Genomic DNA, 18,879 nt, shown 5'->3' with positions numbered 1-18,879 from the left:
CCCTACATAGGTCCATTCTCCCTCCTATTCCCAACTCCAAGAGGACGAGTGAACACAAAGGAAAAACATGCTTACAGTTTGGGATGCTTATTGGTGGAGTGTGAGGAGGAGGAATGGATACTGGTGGAGTTATAGGAGGTGGGGGTCCAGGAGGAAGAAAACCTAGAACGAGAGAAAAGTCAATTTATGATGTGTACCTTATTTTGGGACCTAAAAAAATGTCGTCTTAAACAACTCAGTGTACCTGGTGGCAAATGCATCGGATTAAATCCTGGGCGCAAAAATGGTGGAGGAGGTGGTGGAGGAGGAACACCAGGGCCAAAACCAGGAGGGGGAATGCCCAAAGGAGGTGTGAAAGTGGGCGGCTGAAGAGCACCAACTACAGGAGGACCAGGCTGATGTGGTGGGACCTGAAGACAAAGAAAAAATAATGAAGACATGTTCCCATCCATATGGTAAATGGAGATGAAGAAAAGATCTTGTTAAAAAAGTTATTTCTAAAATTGTGCTTATTGTGTGAATACATTTATATAATAACAGATGGTAATTAGTGCCCACTATAAATGACAGAATTCACATTTTTGTTCACTACTCTATGACAGCAAATTCACGTTTTATCTCATGAGCATCTACTGGTGTTCTGAGAATATGGTATGTTAAAAAATCCATGAAAAAAAAAAGTTCCATGGTCAAGGTAAGTGTGAGAAATGCAACTCAAAAAACTACCTGGCAATTTACAGTGATTAAGATCACAGATTCTCTACCTTCTCCCCTTTTAACTAGCTTTGTGACCCTGAGGTATGTTATTTGGATTAAAGAGAGAATACATGTTAAGTGCTAGTGCCTGTCACTTAAACACCCAAAAAATGTTGCTATTATTTTAAAAAAAAAAAAAGAGAGAGAGAGAGAAAGAGAGAGAGAGAGAGAGGATCAAATTTAATGCATTAGTCAGATTTCTTTAAATGAGTGATGCTATACATTGAATCTTATTTAGAGCCTGTGCTGGATGGGCATGTCCAAAAGATCAATTAAAGAGTTGGCAAAAAAAAAAAAAAAAAAAAAAAAAAAAAAATTGCCAATGTAGGAAATCAGTTTATAAAATATGACAACTAATGTATCAAAGCACAGAATTTTCTCCTTACACAGGGAAAATCAAGGGGCGCGGCAACCCACTTTTGTGATAGCTCAGATTTATCTGATTCAGATTTAATCTGAAAAAAGTGAAAAAAGGTACAGGAAACATGCTGAGTATTTAACATACGTTATCTCATTTAATCCCCATAACAGCTCTGACCTAGGAACACCAGAGCCAAAGCCAAGAAAGAAAAGGGATTCTGTGCATTTATAGATAGGAAATTAAAACTTAGATTAGGTGACTTGCCCAAAGTCACCTTTGGAGCAAATGTAGAAAATGAACAGTGGAGCTGGGATTCAAACTATGTTCTGTCAGAATCCAGATTCTCTCCTCTGAAGTAACATACTGACCAGATAGCAGAGGTTTAAAAATATACCTTCATGTTAAATGGCCATTTATTATTAAAAAATTTCATGATAGCACCACAAATTGAAAATTAAGAAATTCTCAAAAAACACCTCTGTTCCCCTCAAAACAGGGGCTTACTGGGATAAATACTTTTCAAGTTTCCTCAGAATATAAAAGTCCCCAAAGAATATAGAGATCCAATAAAAGAAAACAAGAGGAAGACGAATATAAAAAATGCTATTAGGTTTGCACCTCAAGTCTGAAACACAATGAATAATCTAGATAGATGTATGGCAGTATGTATTTTGATTTTATTGTTTATGAAAAAAAATATGTTGAGTATATAAACAGTTAAGTTCAACACACTAAAATATGAACTAATATGCACATTTATGTACTCATATCTTTGAACATTAATCTAAACATACATCTAAGTTTCAGAAAGGTTTATCTTTCAGACACAAGTTCAAATAAATAGTGCTCGAAATATTCTTACCTGTGGAGGTGGCACTGTTATAGGTGCAGGAACAGGAATAGGAGGGACAGGCACTGGTAAAGGTTTAGGTATGGGTGATACTGGTTCTGTATGTGAGGTTTCTGCCCCTCCATTTTGAGCAACTTCATTTTCATGCTTCTTGGGAATTCCTTTCCAATCTATGAGAGTTAAAGAAATTTAACAATACAAATTTACCATTTTCAGTTTATATTTTAAATCTAGAAATTATTTTTTAAATCCTGATTATATAAAAATCAGCAGCATGATTATTATTAAAGAAATACCTATGGGGCAGCCCAGGTGGCTTAGCGGTTTAGCACCACCTCCAGCCCAGGGCGTGATCCTAGAGACCCGGGATTGACTCCTACATCAGGCTTCCTGCATGAAGCCTGCTTCTCCCTCTGCCTGCCTCTCTCTGTCTTTCATGAATAAATAAATAAAATCTTAAAAAAAAAAAAAAAGAAATTCCTATGCTTACAAATATTAATTATTTAAACGAATGAACAATAACAAGCAAAAGAATGCCAATTATGCCTGTCACACAATTGGTAGGTATTCTTTTGCCTAAGTATTATATATATATATATATATATGTATTAATTCAGTGAATTCTCCTAACCATCTGTAAGTAGGTTCCATCATTTTATATATGAGGAAAACAATTTGGAAATCAAGGAAAACAAGGTCACATACCAATAAGTGGCAGAAGCAGGACTCAACATATACTTATCTGGCTTGAATCTATGGTCTTAACCACAATAGTGTACTGTCTGGATTAAAAATTCCAGGAGGGAGGAGTAAGGTTCTTTTTACTCTGATCAGAAAGCTTGACACACAGGAGAGTCTTGATATCTATGCCTGAACAGAAACCTTACCCTACCCTTAAGTGAAAGCATCATGCACCATGCGGAAAGAGGTCAAGGTATGGGAATGGCCCAGCACTGTTCCACTACTTTCTGGCTCTCGAACCAACTCCGCTTGCTTGAAACTCCTTTAATCACTTACTCTCTTTTGCCATATCACCCTGCACTCCTCCTTGTCCACCTCTCTATCGATCTCCAAGTCATGCCCACACCTGCTGTTATCCCCACTATAATCCTACTGTCTGTCAATTTGGCATTTTTAATATTCAGGCCACAAGTAACTATATACATATTTACTCTCGACTGCTTCTCTGAACATTTAAAGGCTTTCAGGGATCCCTGGGTGGCGCAGCGGTTTGGCGCCTGCCTTTGGCCCAGGGCGCGATCCTGGAGACCCGGGATCGAATCCCACATCAGGCTCCCGGTGCATGGAGCCTGCTTCTCCCTCCGCCTGTGTCTCTGCCTCTCTCTCTCTCTCTCTCTCTCTCTGTGACTATCATAAATAAATAAAAAAAAAAAAATTAAAAAAAATAAATAAATAAAGGCTTTCAAAGAAATTACTGTGAAGCACTGAATTAAAACACAATACCAGTAATGTTCAGTTTGACTCATTTGATCCATTAGAGGTTTTCACAGTGAAAAATCCTACTTAAGATCTATTTACACTATAATGATTAACCCAATTAGTATTATTTATCTCTGAATTTAGCACACTAAATAGAAGTTGTATTAAGGGCAAAGACTGTATCTGTCTTATTTACCATTGTTTCCTGAGTTTTTAATGGAGAGACTGGCACATAGTGGTTACTTGAGAAATCTCAAAAATCACTTCCTATTGTGAAGTACATTTTTCATATGTACAATCAAAATAGATGAATCTTAAGAGAAATTAAATACTGCTTTACCTGGATTAAGTGTATCACTGTCCAACATCCCTCCTTCACAAAAACTCTCCAGTTCTTCAGGCTTGACTTTGTCCCATGGAATATAAGTAACACCCAGTTCTACATCCCAATACTGCTTATAATCTGCCTTTATTCCTTTGTTCAAAGCCCAGGCAATCTATAGCACCAATAGTTAAATATAAAAAGAAAGGAAAGGAGAACATCAGTTTTGAGAGTTAACAGTTCCTCACATTTCTAATCACTCAGACCTGACCAAAAGAGCAAAGTAATCTGGCCTCACTATCCCCGGATTTCACTTTGACGTGAGGAAACTGGTTGACCTTTTCTCCTACTTTGTGCGAATTTAACCAGCATTACCCCCTTATCCACTCCTCCAATCACTCACTTCTCAATTAGCCAAAATAAAACTTAGAGAAAAGGAAAATAATGTTATCAGGAAGAGGCCAAACGAAGTTCCCTGCACAGCCCAGCATACTGGGGACCACTTCCCAAAGTCTTGGGTAGCTTAGAATTTATATAAGATCAGAAAAAAATCCTTTTGCAGTGCAATCAAAGGGTAGAGCAGAGTGTTATGACACTAAGGAAATGCAGACTCTGGCCCCTAATGGAAGAATATCCATGTACCTATATCTTTTTCTCTATCCCAGTGAGTATTTTAAATAGTTTATTCTAAGAATGAGATAGCAAACTTTACTCAACTGGAAGAGCATGTGACTCTCAATCTTGGGGTCATGACTTAAAAGCCCCATGTTAGGCATAGCGATTACTTAAATAAAACTTTAAAAAATTTTCAAAAGACATATAAAATCCAAGAAATCTTGAATGACAAAATACTTTACTAGAAGACATTATATTGGGCAGCCCCAGTGGTGCAGCAGTTTAATGCTGCCTGCAGCCCAGGGTGTGATCCTGGAGACCCGGGATCGAGTCCCACATCAGGCTCCCTGCATGGAGCCTGCTTCTCCCTCTGCCTGTGTCTCTGCCTCTCTCTCTCTGTCACTCATGAATAAATAAATAAAATCTTTAAAAAAAAAAAAAGACATTATATTAAAGCACAATTAAAAATACGTTGATGAACCTATCTGCATTTTTTGTTAAAAAATGAAATTCCACAAGAACCTAACATTTAAAATGTTAACATTTAGGAGATAACCTCTTTAAAAAAGATACCTAGGAAATACCTCAGTGTCCAAAATTAGTTTTTAGAAAGCCAAGCAATATTATGTGTTAAAATTTTTAAAAAATGAATTATAAGGTATAAAACTGTACCTTTATGGACTTCTGGTTCACTTTATAGTTTCCTCGGCTCAGTTTCTGCAGGGCACGATAAGCATCTTGCCTATGAACCATAACAATATAGGCACAACCTCTGGGAGGAATCATCTGCTCCAAAACATTTTAATATTATAAAATATAACAAAACCAAAGAGCAACAGAATAAATAATAACCAGTTCCAACAACCCCCACTCTCCTGCCCCCCCTCCCCCCCCAGACAGGTTCTATAATCCGAAGTTAACGTATCCTAAACTGGCAATTCAAGTTTGGTCTCAACTGCCAGTTTTTAATAACCTTACAGTTCTCCAAGCTTTGTTAATATAGTTTTCTAGAAAAGGGTTTCAAATTAAACTTGGTTACCTAAGAAATGTGGTTAAACAGAGAATTCTAAATATAGACTCAACACCTACACTAGCCACATCTTCTACAAAGCTGTGCAAATGTAGCTTGGGTCTCAACTCCTTAATTTCATAAAATGACATTAATCACACCTGTCCACTGTCATTACATAATTTAATAAACACTCACATTAATTGATTCAATTGGACCAAACTCTTCTAAGAGACTGGCAACATCCTGTTGAGTAGTCCTTTTGTCCAGCTGTCCCACCCAGAGTGTAGTGCTACAAACTTAAAATAAAATTATAATCACAAATATATACATATTTGGTAATAAGCACTGTAACTTTTGTACAATAAAAAGAAAACCACTGTAGAAAAAAAAATGCACAAGTCACATGATACTATAAGGTTAAGCTGTAAATCCTATATACAACTAAAAACATTCTAAAAAACTGTGGGGAACGCCTGGGTGGCTCAGTGGTTTAGCACCTGCCTTCATTCAGCCCAGGGCATGATCCTGGAGTCCCGGCATCAAGTCCCACATCCGGCTCCCTGCATGGAGCCTGCTTCTCCCTCTGCCTGTGTCTCTGCCTCTCTCTGTCTCTCATGAATGAAAAACAAAACAAAACTGTGGTAGTACTTCCATAAATGGAATAGGATAGTGAACAACATAAGAGTTGAAAAAATCTGGCTCATTTGTGGACAGATCTAAAGACTTCATCTATGAAAACTCGGGCCAGAGATGCAATAATCTGCCCAAGGTCACCCTTGGCAAGTGAGCAGCAGAAGACCTAATCCCAACTCTCTCAATCAACAACCAGCCCACACTTTTCTCCACTAATACCACTGTCCATTACAGACTACCAAGCATACCTGAATGGTTTTTCTCTTATGCTGTGTCCTAGGTAATAAGCCTCCTGGAATCAGAGGCTTTACATATGCTCTACTTGCATTACAGATTAAAATTTCATTAATAACTATAACTACTTCAAATAATAACTAGTAAATCTCAATAATATAACATAACTTATTAAATTTTAAATACATGAGATTCAGGAGATAATGCAAGGTAATATATTCTGTAAGCTAAATCTTTATAAAAGTCTCATCTGGAAAAAAATAAAATTTCTCCATTATGTATAGGAGAACTAGTTAATTGCTTTCCATTTCATACATTAAATTCAAGACATTACTTTATTCCTTACCACTGTTTGGTTCACTCCTTATTACTGCCTTACATCTAGCTTAACCATCAAAGCAAATTCAAGGGTGTACACCAAAGCACAAACAAGAGACAATAAAGCTTTATTATTATTTTTTTAATAAAGCTTTATTTTACTAACAGTTATAAAACATTTTAAACCCAGGACATGAAAAAAATAATTCAAGTTTGAATGTAAAGGTTAATTTACCACTCGCAGTTTCTGGTTTGATTTGAGGAAGCCCTTTCTGTCGGCGTTCTCTTTCTTTTTCTCTATCTCGCCTTTCTTGGGACCGAGATCTAGGAGAATGCCGGCGTCTATCTCTGGACCGAGATCGAGAACGTCGATGACGGGACCTTCGAGATCTAGAGCCAGACCGAGATCGCCTTCTTTTTGGTGACCTAACATTTTCATGAGGTGGAGAATGGATAGAACATAGAGAAAAAACTGAAAATGTAAGCAGGTATTAATCTGAGAAAGAAAAAATGTTAACGAGGTAGTTTAATGTTTGGACGTGTAATAATTCAATAGCGGAGAATTAAAAAAATTTTATATGTTGTAAGCTAAAAAGCATGCATGTATTTAAATGAGGTTGCTAACTTTTAAGTGTCTCTCATCTTTGATAACTCCGCACTATGGTTAATTATGTACTTGGGAGTTTAAGAAGCTGTCATCTTTGAGAAAAATTGCTTATTGGTATCTATCTTTTCAGTTAACTTCTTTTCTGCAACAATTAAAAATGTTATGATTATAGTATTACTAATTACCTTTTCACTTTTGTTGGCTGATAAGCTTGTAAAGCAACTTTGAATAGTTTCTACCATTTTAAGTGTACATGCATGCAGGCATTGGAGCAACTCAAGGGGAAAAGCATGGGTAAGATGACTGACCTTAGTTTTTTACAGAACTACTACTCCCACTCTACACATGCAGACATACAAATATACCAAATGTTATTAACACTGTGTATCTAAAAATAATCCATTTTCATTTTAATGTCTCCTAAAACATACAGGATTGGAAAAACATTTTTTATCAATTACCTGGATGCTGACCTAGATCTTGACTTTCTGTTATCAGACATGTGCCGCTTAACCTCTTGAATACAAGGCTGTTCTACTTCCATTTCCTTTAAAAATAAAAAACAAAAAACAAAAACAACCACACATCATTAAATGAGAAAACTGGAAATTAGAGAGGCAAGATGACAACAAAATCTTAAAAAAGCTAAATTACAAATCTCTTGCCTTGACAGTTTTTTTCTACTTGCTTGACACCACATTAGTACTTTAATAATGACTGCCCCCCATCAGTGAGGAAAAAAATTTTTATATGGTTCACAAAATTAGAAGAAACACTTCTTGACTTCTAGAAACTCATAGAGGTTACATACAATGTTACTAAACCATTGATTACAGTGGTGAACCAGGCATTGGTTAAACATTCTATACTCTATCTCAGTCCTCACAGAATCCTATGGAAATGGGTGTTATTAATACGACCACTTTTCAGATGCTTCAGGCACAGAGAGGGTGAATATGTGGCCCAATGAACAAACTTTCTTCACATTTAAAAATGAGGATCACAAGCAAACAGGCAGGAATCTGTACATTAAATCAAGGAAAATCAATTTGAGAATAAAGTTTTACCTGATGTGCCTTCTGTGTAAGTGGTTCATTTTGTGCCTGGAAAGAAGCTTGGAAAGGCTGCTGCACGGGTGGAGTTGGAGGAATCACAGACTGAGCCATGGGAGGAAATGGAGGTGTAGGAAGAAGGCCAAATCCTGGCATCTGTCCATTAGGAGGAAGTGGAACCTTTTGTTTTTTAAGAAAGTGTGTGAGTAGATTTTAAATAATGGCTACCAAAAATAATTACGAAAAATCCTTAGTTACTTGATATAAAACTAAAATATCTTCAATAAATTTGATCAAGGAAAAGCTATGTAGTGACACCCAATGATTAACCATTTCCATAGGTATAATATATATTTGAAGAACTGTTACATATCTAAGTACACAGGCTAAAACTCCTATAACTTATTTTTTAAATTATGAATACACAGGCTTGACTTTATATATTTAAAGACAATTTCATTTACATGAGGAACAATGTGACAGACTAAACTTTAAAAGTCAGAGAGGGACTGCATTGCAAACTGTCTCCCTTCAACTTCAAAGGCCTTTTGGGAGGTAGAGTGGCACTGATGTACAGGTTCATACTTTTTAAAAATTCCAAGGGGAGTTTCAATTAACATGCCTACTTTTAGGGTTTAGAATACCCTAATAATAAACCACAACAGGGATCCCTGGGTGGTGCAGCGGTTTGGCGCCTGCCTTTGGCCCAGGGCGCGATCCTGGAGACCCGGGATCGAATCCCACATCAGGCTCCCGGTGCATGGAGCCTGCTTCTTCCTCTGCCTGTGTCTCTGCCTCTCTCTCTCTCTCTCTGTGACTATCATAAATAAATAAAAATTAAAAAAAAAAAAAAAACCACAACATAACACATTTCTGCATGTGCCATTCCAATACCAACAATATTAAAAGTATAATTACAGGGGCCCCTGGGTGACTCAGTCAGTTAAGCATCTGCCTTCGGCTCAGGTCATGATTTCAGGGTCCTGGAATCAAGCCCTGTGTCAGCCCTATGTTGAGCTCCCTGCTCAATGAGAGCCTGCTTCTCTCCCCCCCACCCCCACGTGCCTCCCCTCCGCTCATGCTCTCTCGTTCTTGCAAATAAATAAAATCTTTAAAAAAGTGTAATTATTGCCACAAAGTATTCCTTCTAATTTATTTATAAGCTTTCAGTAACTGTTAAACATATTTTAAACAAGCTTATAAAAGACTTCCCAAACTTCATTCATCAGTAAGTCATTAAAATCACAGTATTAACTTCCTGTTAGCAAATTACAGCATGGACCAAACATAATACACATAAGAAAATGAATATGCTCTGAAGAGATTTCTAAGAACTCTTTCTAAACCAAGACTATGAAGTAGTTATTTCCCAAGGCTGGTTATAAAACAGAATCTACAGAATTTTAATACAGATTCTTTAGATTTGACTATAGTAGTGGATCCCTATACCTCTATAATTTAGTTGTGTGGTTAAGTTTAGGAAATTCTTAATAGAGGATTTGCTGAAATAAACCCAAAAAAACAAACCCTTACTAACTTGAGGTTTTCCAGAGTACTTTGTTCCTTTCACAGCAGATTTCACAAACCATATTCCTGAATGCTGAGAACTAAAAACCCTCTACAGCATCTCAACATTTACACCAAAAAAGGCTCAACACAAGGGAAAGAGCTACACCATTAAGCAAGCCAGGTCCCTGAAACAGAACTATAATCTCTTTCTAAATGACTTTAACAAAAACACCTATTATTAAATTACAAGCATGTAATATTTAGTATGCTTGTTTTAATTAAAGCTTTAAAAAAAAACTCAAATCAATTAAATACTCAACAGCTTTGATTGCAGCTGCAGTACTACTTAGCCAAATGCACAGCTAAATATAATGGTCTGTGAAGTGCAATCCATATGCTCTAATGAATAGATTTTCACTTTAAAACTCAGCGGCAAGAAAAATGTGTATACCTGATGATGCACTGGATCCTGCTGTATTGCCATAATTCGAGGCTGAAACTGATCCATATTTTGATGTTGTGTATATGCTGGCTGCTGCATGCCATCTCCAGGAAACCCACTAAAAAAAGATGAGCAATCTTTTTATCCATTCAAAAACACATAAGATTGTAAGCCACATTTTTATACTAGAGACATTAAGAATGTGCTGTTCAGGAGTCATTAATAATCAGTATCTTACTGAATCATGTACTTGCCTACACTGATTTATACATTCACCATTGTTCCCAAAATAAAAGCCATTTTTAACTATAAATCTGGTAGGATCTCCTCCCCATTCAAGTGAAGACCCGTATCATAATTTTAAAAAACAATGACTATGTGAGTCCACTTAAACACATTTTTTTGAATATAGTACAGTACTATAAATATATTTTCTCCTCCATTATTGTCTTAACATTGGTTTTTTTTTCTAGCTTACTTTATTGGAACACAGTATGTTAATACATATACAAGTTGCATACAGGTTCGGCTTCTGGTAAACAGTAGGCTATGTTTTGGGGAGCCAAAAGTTATGATGTGGGTTTTCAACTCTGGGCAGGCTGGCACACCTAACTAACCACCATGCTGTGCAAGGGTCAAATGCACTTGTGTTATACTTTATAATGATTCCCAAACTCTGTACCCACTGAGGAGCACAGGAAAGAAACTTACAAGGGTGCTTGTGGAGGGGAAGCGGCAGGGGTGGTGGTGGGCGCGGTGGCGGTGGGCGCTGGAGGAGCAACCGCCACAGTAGGTGTGGCGGTGGCGGTGGCAGTGGCAGCGGCATCTTCCTTCTTTGATTCTTCCACAGCTTCTGGCTCATCATCATAATCAAATCTATCAAGTAGCTTCTGGAATAGGTATATCAATATTCCATTTTAAAACTGGTATGCGGGGGGACATGCCTGGGTGGCTCAGTCAGTTAGGTGTCTGCCTTTTCAGCTAAGGTCATGATCCTGGGGTCCTAGGATTGAGCCCTGTGTTGGGCTCCCTGCTCTGTGAAAAGTCTGCATCTTTCTCTGCCCAACCCCCATAATTTCAAATCTTAAAAAAAAAAGATTTAAAAATTGGGATTCGGATACACTACACAAGACTGATAAAAACAACGGATGTTTCCTAACATCTGTGATCCAGCACACTGTCATATACCATCTCACGTTCCCACTCGCCCCTTAGGATCTTGGTTCACAGACAAACCACTGCCACATAAATGCCATCTGAAAAAGATTTTTTTATTCTGCTTTTCTTCACCAATTAGAACAGCAGTATTTTCTTTCTGATTATTTTGTGTATGGTTATTTTGTTAATTTAGCAATATAAATATGAAAATACTCTCTTTTACACACTAAAAACTTTTGGAACTTTGCATGCATGAAAATGGGTATACGTTTTCAGTTAACTGTAAAATGTACCAAGACCATCTTATCTAATTAATCACTATAAATGCCTAAAGAAAAATGTCTGTATGCTGGTTGCTCAAAAACATACTGAGAGGACAAAAAAAAAAAAAGAATGGCATAGACAGGGACATGAAAATCTTACTACCTGGGTACTAGTTTCTTCCTTAGGACTTCACAGCTCATGTCAGATTACCAGAAACAAGGAGGAGAGGGAGGGAGGGAGGGAGGGAGGGAGGAAACCCCAGCACTTCACAAGATCACGCGTCTGGAAGAAGAGTCATTTAAAAATAAGATGACCTCTGTTCAGAAAGGGAGGAAGGGAACACCATAAACACCTACTACTATTTCTATTACTACCTACTGTGTTTAAATACCTACATATGATATTTCATCACACAAGCCTGCAACATAGACAAAGTTTAGATATAGTTTCTTCTTTTTACAGACAAGGAATCTAAGGACCAGGTGCTTAAGAAACATTACTAGAGCTGCAAAGTCAGCAAATGGTAGAAACTAGGATGTGGACACTACTTCAAAACTCTCAGGGATCCCTGGGTGGCGCAGCGGTTTGGCGCCTGCCTTTGGCCCAGGGCGCGATCCTGGAGACTCGGGATCGAATCCCACATCAGGCTCCCGGCGCATGGAGCCTGCTTCTCCCTCTGCCTGTGTCTCTGCCTCTCTCTCTTTCTCTCTGTATGACTATCATAAATAAATAAAATTTAAAAAAATATAAAAAAAAAAAAAAAAAAAAAAAACTCTCAGTCCCTGGCATTCAACAAGCAGTCTTTTCCCTCAAGCTGTGTCCATTCTGGCCATAGATTTTCAACTTCAAATTCCTAAACTTACGTTGTTCTATCTAGAAATTATGGTTCTACTTTACTAGACAACAGATTCCTAAATTAGAAAGGAAAGTCTCAAAAAAAAAAAAGAAAGAAAGAAAGAAAAAAGAAAGGGAAGTCTCCTTCTTGGACAACACTTTCTTTCTTTGTAATTCTAGGTCATGTCATTAAGTTATTATAACTGAGCAATCTAATTATGACCCAGGCAGACACCTTGTTGTTTTACATACACTGGCATATCTAGCCCTCACAGCAACAGTTAAGTGTAGGCATTACCATCACTACTTTACACTGCTGCACACTGAATATATAAGTAACTCAGCGTCAAGACAGAGTCAGTGACAGGAGTCAAAATTAAAGCTCAGATTTAGATTGTCTAAAAAAAGCAAAACCTCTGGTCTTTGACATTTATCATCTATGGATATGTTCTTTAAAGTTTTTGGATTTCTACCTATTGCTTTGGAAAATGATTTGAAGCAATTACAAAATTAAACTGAGATCTAAAAAGACATTTTTTTGCTTTTTAGGAAAGTGAACATCTAGGAAGCAGCCTAAATGAATTGTTCCCAATCAAGCTGTTCTACTAGCTTAAAACAGACCTTTTACTCACAGGAAAAGCAAAGAATTTACTTTTCTAAATTTCACCTAACTGACAAACACTGACCAACCAACCCACTTGAAGTAAAATAGAGGAATTACAATTCAAATTAAAAACAACAACGAAAGGATTCCATCAGCATTATTGTTATTCAACATTTTTGGTTGTTATTCAACATTTTTGGAAGTCCTAGCCCCCAGTACATTAAGAAAAAGAAACAGGCATAGATATTGAAGAGGAAAAGTCATATTTAGTAGCTTTCCAGAAATCTGAGAACATCAACTAGAAAACTAAGTGTTTAATATCATGACCATTTAAAAGATAAAAAAAATGAACATGAAAAATGACTAAATACTCTGGGAATAAATGATGCAATCAATGCATAACACTTGTATGAAAAAAGATTTTTTTTTTTTTGAAAAAAGATTTTAATAGAGATTCTGTGTAAGCTCTTGGTACTTCTTAAATTAATCTATAAATATTAAAATTTATGCTAAAGTTCATCTTGAAAAATATGTTGTAATGGTTAATTTTATCAATTTGGTTACCTTACAGTGCCTAGCTGTTTGGTCAAATATCCATGTAGATGTTCCTGTGAAGGTCTTTTAAAAATGTGATTAACATTTATTATTTTTAAATTAACAGAATTTGAATAAAGAAACACCCTCCATAATTTGGGTGGACCTCAACTACTCAGCCAAAGGCCTTACTGAGGACTTAGGTTTCCTAAAGAAGGAATTCTCTCAAGACAGCAACAAAGAAACCTTGCCCTGTAGAATTCAGACTCAAAACTGCAACGTTAACTCTTACCTAAATTTCCAGCCTGCCTTCTGCCCTACAAATTTCAATCTGCCAGCCTCCACAACTACATCAAATAATTCCTTAGAAATCAATCTCTCTCTCTCCCCTTTCCCTCTAGTGTGTGTGTAATGAGTTTTTTTCCCTGGAGAACACAGACTAATACATATGCCATAGAGTCTGAAATGGAAGCAGTGTGTGTAATAAACTTGAAAATGAAATAAAAAACACATATATAAGCCTCAAGTATTTAAGTTGTTAAGATGCAGAAAATATATATTAGTGGGACTCAACAGTCCAAATGTCACAAACAGACAGAAACAAATGAGAATTTAAAATTTAATGACAAAAAGTGAGGGAGAAGTGGCTATTTCCAAAAAGTTCAAGATTCAACTATCTTGGGACGCCTGGGTGCCTCAAGCGGTTGAGTGTATGCCTTTGGCTCAGGGCATGATCCTGGAGTCCCGGGATCGAGTCCCACATCAGGCTCCCTCTGCATGGGGCCTGCTTCTCCCTCTGTCTATGTCTCTGCCTCTCTATGTGTCTCTCATGAATAAGTAAGTAAAATCTTAAAAAGAAAAAAAAAAAAAAAAGACTCAACTATATTGAACCCGTAGTTCTAAAATAGGTTCCAGATGGAATGAAGAGATAAACACAAGAAAACAAAAATAAAAAACTACCAAAATAAAAAAAAAATACTGGTGGGGAGAGTTTTCCTAAATTCTGAAAGAACATACACAAATCTGTTCCAAGCAGATAATTGCTTCTCTTTTTACTTTAGAACTTCCTGTATTATGTTTTTTTCTTGTAAGTATTATTCCTTATCTACTTGAAATTTTATCCAAACTTCTTTTAATCAGTAGTTGTTCAGCAATCACCAAGATATAATGACAACCAGTATTTACCAAATGGGTTCTTAATTTGGACTATCAGTAATAAAATTTTATCTTAAAATCTGGAAAGAATAAAACATTTTAGAGATGATAAAGCTAAAAGATTAACAGTTCTAGGGTTTTTGAACTTTTGTGGTTTTGGCAGTGAGACTGATAAAATGAAATGAGATTTTATATAGTCATAAGCCCAATAAATAGACAAGACATAAAACAGCTAAGACACAGTGGTCTGGGTTAACATTTCTACAAGAAGCTCTGCAAATCCAGCACATCTGTATCCTTAGTTGCAGCTCCTTAAACATGCCTAGGACCCAATAACCCAGTTGGAAGACACTGAACCAACAAAACACTCAATTTATACATATGGTAAGTAAGCTCTAAGAGCAAAAAGCAAAAGGCAACTTAAATGTCTGTCAGTAGGGGAATGGCTAAACTGTGTGCTGTGTACATGTAATGGAATACTCCTCATAATAAGCACTCAGTGAAAATATAGATCTATTAACCTTAATGACAACAAAGAGACAAGAAGATTAAGATCAAAACAAGCAAGTTAAACACTGTGTATATGTATTTATATATTACACATATATTATGACCAAATAAAAATACATCAACAGGAAGTGAATCCAGAAGAGATATACAGCAAAAACTTAGTCATCTCCAAGTCTGGGGGTTAATGGTGAAAGCTCTCCTGTTTACTTTTCTACTTCCTATTCATTGAACATTTTTTGCAATGAGTATATATTACATTTATAACTAGGAAAAATAATCCAATGTTTTGTTGTCAAGGGAGAAAATCTTTTAAACCACAAAACAACAAAATGAAAACCCAGAACATAGAGAAGTACTTCCACATTCCAGCTTAAGAGGTATAAACAGTTAAGGTGGGTTATATAAGAAGCCTACCTTGTCAAATGCAGTTTTTTGCTCAGGTGGGGGGAAAGCAGCTTTTTGTTCAGGTGGCTGTGCAGGAGCTGTCTTTAACTGAGCTGTGATAGCCTGGACCTGGGCCATCACAGCATTGTCAATGGCCGGAGACTGTGGTTTTGGAGGCTGTTGAAAAGTCTGAAGGATCTGCTGAAGCTTAAAGAATGGGAAAACTGATAAGCAAAAGCAACATTACAAAGTATAATCATTGTATCAAAGGTTGATTTACTAGGAAAAAAAAAATCTTAAAGGTGACTCAAAATAGCACAGGTACAAAGTAAACTGGAAAAAGAATTTTTTTTTTTTTAAGATTTTACTTATTTATTCCTGAGACACACACACACACACACACACACACACACACACACACACACACACACACGCAGAGGCACAGGCAGAGGGAGAAGCAGGCTCCATGCAGAGGGCCCGACGTGGGACTCCAGAATCACGCCCTGGGCTGAGTGCAGTGCTAAACTGCTGAGCCCCCTGGGCTGCCCAAGAATACATCTTTTAGTAAAGGTTAAGTGTCTTGTAAATATCAGGGATACAATGTGTGTCATTTAAGGTTAAAAATGTAAGCTGACACCCCAGAAAATGACAGTCAAAAAGAGAAATGGTCTTTAGCTTTTCCAAAGGTAAAGAAATGTTTTCTAGAATAATGTAAAAATCATCTCCAATCCAAATAATTTTGAAGTTAATCTGAAAGGCTAGAACCATGAGCAGTGATACCAACCAGTCAGCAGTTCTGAACTTCTCTTCACGGGGGTATTGCTACTGCTCAGTGTGTGGTTCCCTTATTTCTCACCTCCCCCATATTTCCTCTGTTATCCCAATGCCATTACCTTCCTAGTGAAGGTTTTTCTAGGTGAAAAGTAGAAATATTTCCTCCCTTAAATGTGTTAGAAATGGAAAATAAAAACTGACAATTGTACACATAACTGCAAGGAATTTATTAATCTTTTAGATAGGTAGTTTACCTGTTGACCTTGAGTCGTCTGAAAGAGCTGGGCCACAGCAGCAAAAGCATCAGAGCTAGGCAACTGTGGTACAGTTGGTACAGAGTTTGTAGTGGCTTGGGGAGGTTCAGAAGAAACTTTAACTGGAGGTGGAGGTGAACCTAAATAAGAAAAGGTCATTAAGATCTATGAAAACTTTAATCTTCCAATTTTCCTTTTTAAACTCCATTAAGCTTTTTTATTAAAGTAATATTCCATTCAGTTTAACATATAGGAGAAATAAAGATACTATAGCAAATACATGAAAGAGCATATTTTTATTAGAAATAAGAACTGTGGAAAGGAACCCATACCTTCCAAGATATAAATTCAAATTTCCTTCTTATGGAAAAATTCCACCAATATAAAAAGACTCCAAAATTTCTCATGTACAAAGTTATACCATTCTCTAAGTACACAGATATACTTGGCCATACCTTCATTATTCGTAACATTTTCTGCTACTGGGGCAGCATTACTGGTTCCTGCAGCCATGTCCAAAAGAGGCTGGATAATTTCAATTTTGAATACTCCATTTTTTTGCCAAAGGTTCAGTACACGAACTATTTTGCTCTGTTATGTGCAACAAAACATGAATATACAATTAATATTTGCATAAATAATGTATTATACCTTTAACTAAAAAAGAAATAAATCACTAAGCTAGTATTTCCATGCTAAGTCCACTTCATAAACAGAAAAAATAAATTTATTTTTAGAATTACAACCTGTTAAACTGCTCTAAATCAGCCTTTCTTCAGTAGTATAAACTGGAGTAAAAAACAAAGAAGGGGGAAACAAAGGGGAGGAAACAGAAAAGAAATACAATCTAATCAAAACAAACAGAATAAAAAATTGTTATTTCAAGTTTTCATTATATTTTATTTATGATTACAAAGAAATACCATCACTGACAAAAACAGTATCTTAACAAAAGTAAATGAAGTGAAGAAGAATTTCTTCAGGATGATTTTAACAGTTAAAGTATTTAAGAAACTGGTCTATAACGGATAGGTAAGTTGCTTTACAGACCAGTATATATGAAGAAGATACAGAGAAGACGTGTTATTCATGGGAATAATCCTTATGTCCTAATCAAGAAATTATCTTTTGTATACTTTTTCCCACAAGAACACTCCTCCAAGAATATAAATACAGAATCCACAACATTCAAATTTATACACTGTTTCCTGTAAATGTCTTTATTCTTCATTCTTCAGAGTAGATTTAGCAGTGTGTTTCTCCCACCTATTGGGAGTTCAATTATTATGTCTTTAATGTTTTTCTACCTTTATATAGTACATAATAAAATCAGCTATAAATATGAGGAAACAAATACTGTAGTCTGATTGTTAATGAATAACATTTATGCTCCAGCCTCTCAAAATGGTGGGGAAAGCCATCAATTATTGGTCCCCTCCTTCTGAAATAAGCAACAATACGAGTATTGCCTTTCTCTATGGCAGAATTTATCACTCAATTACAAGTAAGTCTTTCCAAGAATGTCTTTTTTAAAGTCCCTTTTTCAACAGTACATCATTCCTGAAGGACTTCACAAGAAAATACACAGAGATGTTCACAACAGAAAACGCTGGGCCTTGTTTCAAGTCCACAAAGATCATCATATAATTCTTTCAAATATACATTTAAATAGGCTTAAATATAGAAATAAGAATACAAGTTTTAACTTAAAAACTATTAACTATACCTTATCTTCAGATGGACAAAGATATAAATATTGGAATGTGGCGGTTATGTTTTTAGAGAATCTTGGCCCAAAAACATCTTTATCAGTTCCAAACTGATGACGAGACTGTCGTACAATTGAGTCAATTACATATAATCCAGGAACCTTGTACTCTGGTTTACACTACAAGATAAAGATGCAAGTTACTAAAAGCAAAATCACAATTTGACATCCATTAATCTCCCTTTTTAAAATAAAACTCTGTGTATCTAGTGATTGTTTTTATTTAGAAACTGCTCGAATATTTAGCTCTTCTTGGCTAGCTTATCAAATTTCCCACAGGTTTGTACCAAACTACCAATTCTTTTGATACTTCAGACCCCCAGTATTTTACTTTTCTCTGGCCCCTCTAACTCCCCACAATTTCCCAGAATCAACATTACTTTACCAATCCCTAAGTCACGTCCACACAAATCCAATTGTTTGATACTCTCTACTCTAATTCATCCTGCTTAAAAAAATAATTTTTAAAATTATCAAGAAGACCATCAA

The 18,879-nt window shown here is 36.2% G+C and overlaps 1 protein-coding gene across 2 annotated transcripts in view; it reads right to left on the bottom strand.

The window, feature by feature from the left end:
• Positions 1–18,879, bottom strand: part of SCAF4 (SR-related CTD associated factor 4) — a 61,265-nt gene that overhangs the window by 17,395 nt on the left and 24,991 nt on the right. For both annotated transcript variants that reach the window (XM_041735210.1, XM_041735211.1), the window contains exons 4-18: positions 18,349–18,510; positions 17,078–17,213; positions 16,623–16,762; positions 15,625–15,801; positions 10,863–11,041; positions 10,161–10,269; positions 8,216–8,380; positions 7,610–7,695; positions 6,777–6,967; positions 5,552–5,652; positions 5,017–5,130; positions 3,748–3,904; positions 1,980–2,137; positions 245–410; positions 76–162 (exon numbers count right to left, since the gene is read on the bottom strand). In XM_041735210.1, coding sequence (XP_041591144.1) covers positions 76–162; positions 245–410; positions 1,980–2,137; positions 3,748–3,904; positions 5,017–5,130; positions 5,552–5,652; positions 6,777–6,967; positions 7,610–7,695; positions 8,216–8,380; positions 10,161–10,269; positions 10,863–11,041; positions 15,625–15,801; positions 16,623–16,762; positions 17,078–17,213; positions 18,349–18,510 — 2,128 coding nt within the window. The remainder of the gene's footprint in view (positions 1–75; positions 163–244; positions 411–1,979; positions 2,138–3,747; positions 3,905–5,016; positions 5,131–5,551; positions 5,653–6,776; positions 6,968–7,609; positions 7,696–8,215; positions 8,381–10,160; positions 10,270–10,862; positions 11,042–15,624; positions 15,802–16,622; positions 16,763–17,077; positions 17,214–18,348; positions 18,511–18,879) is intronic.

Source organism: Vulpes lagopus, chromosome 20, assembly GCF_018345385.1.
Source record: "Vulpes lagopus strain Blue_001 chromosome 20, ASM1834538v1, whole genome shotgun sequence".
Lineage (NCBI taxonomy): Eukaryota > Metazoa > Chordata > Mammalia > Carnivora > Canidae > Vulpes > Vulpes lagopus.
The sequence above is the reverse complement of the archived record's forward strand: the minus strand, read 5'-3'. Positions and strand labels throughout refer to the sequence as shown.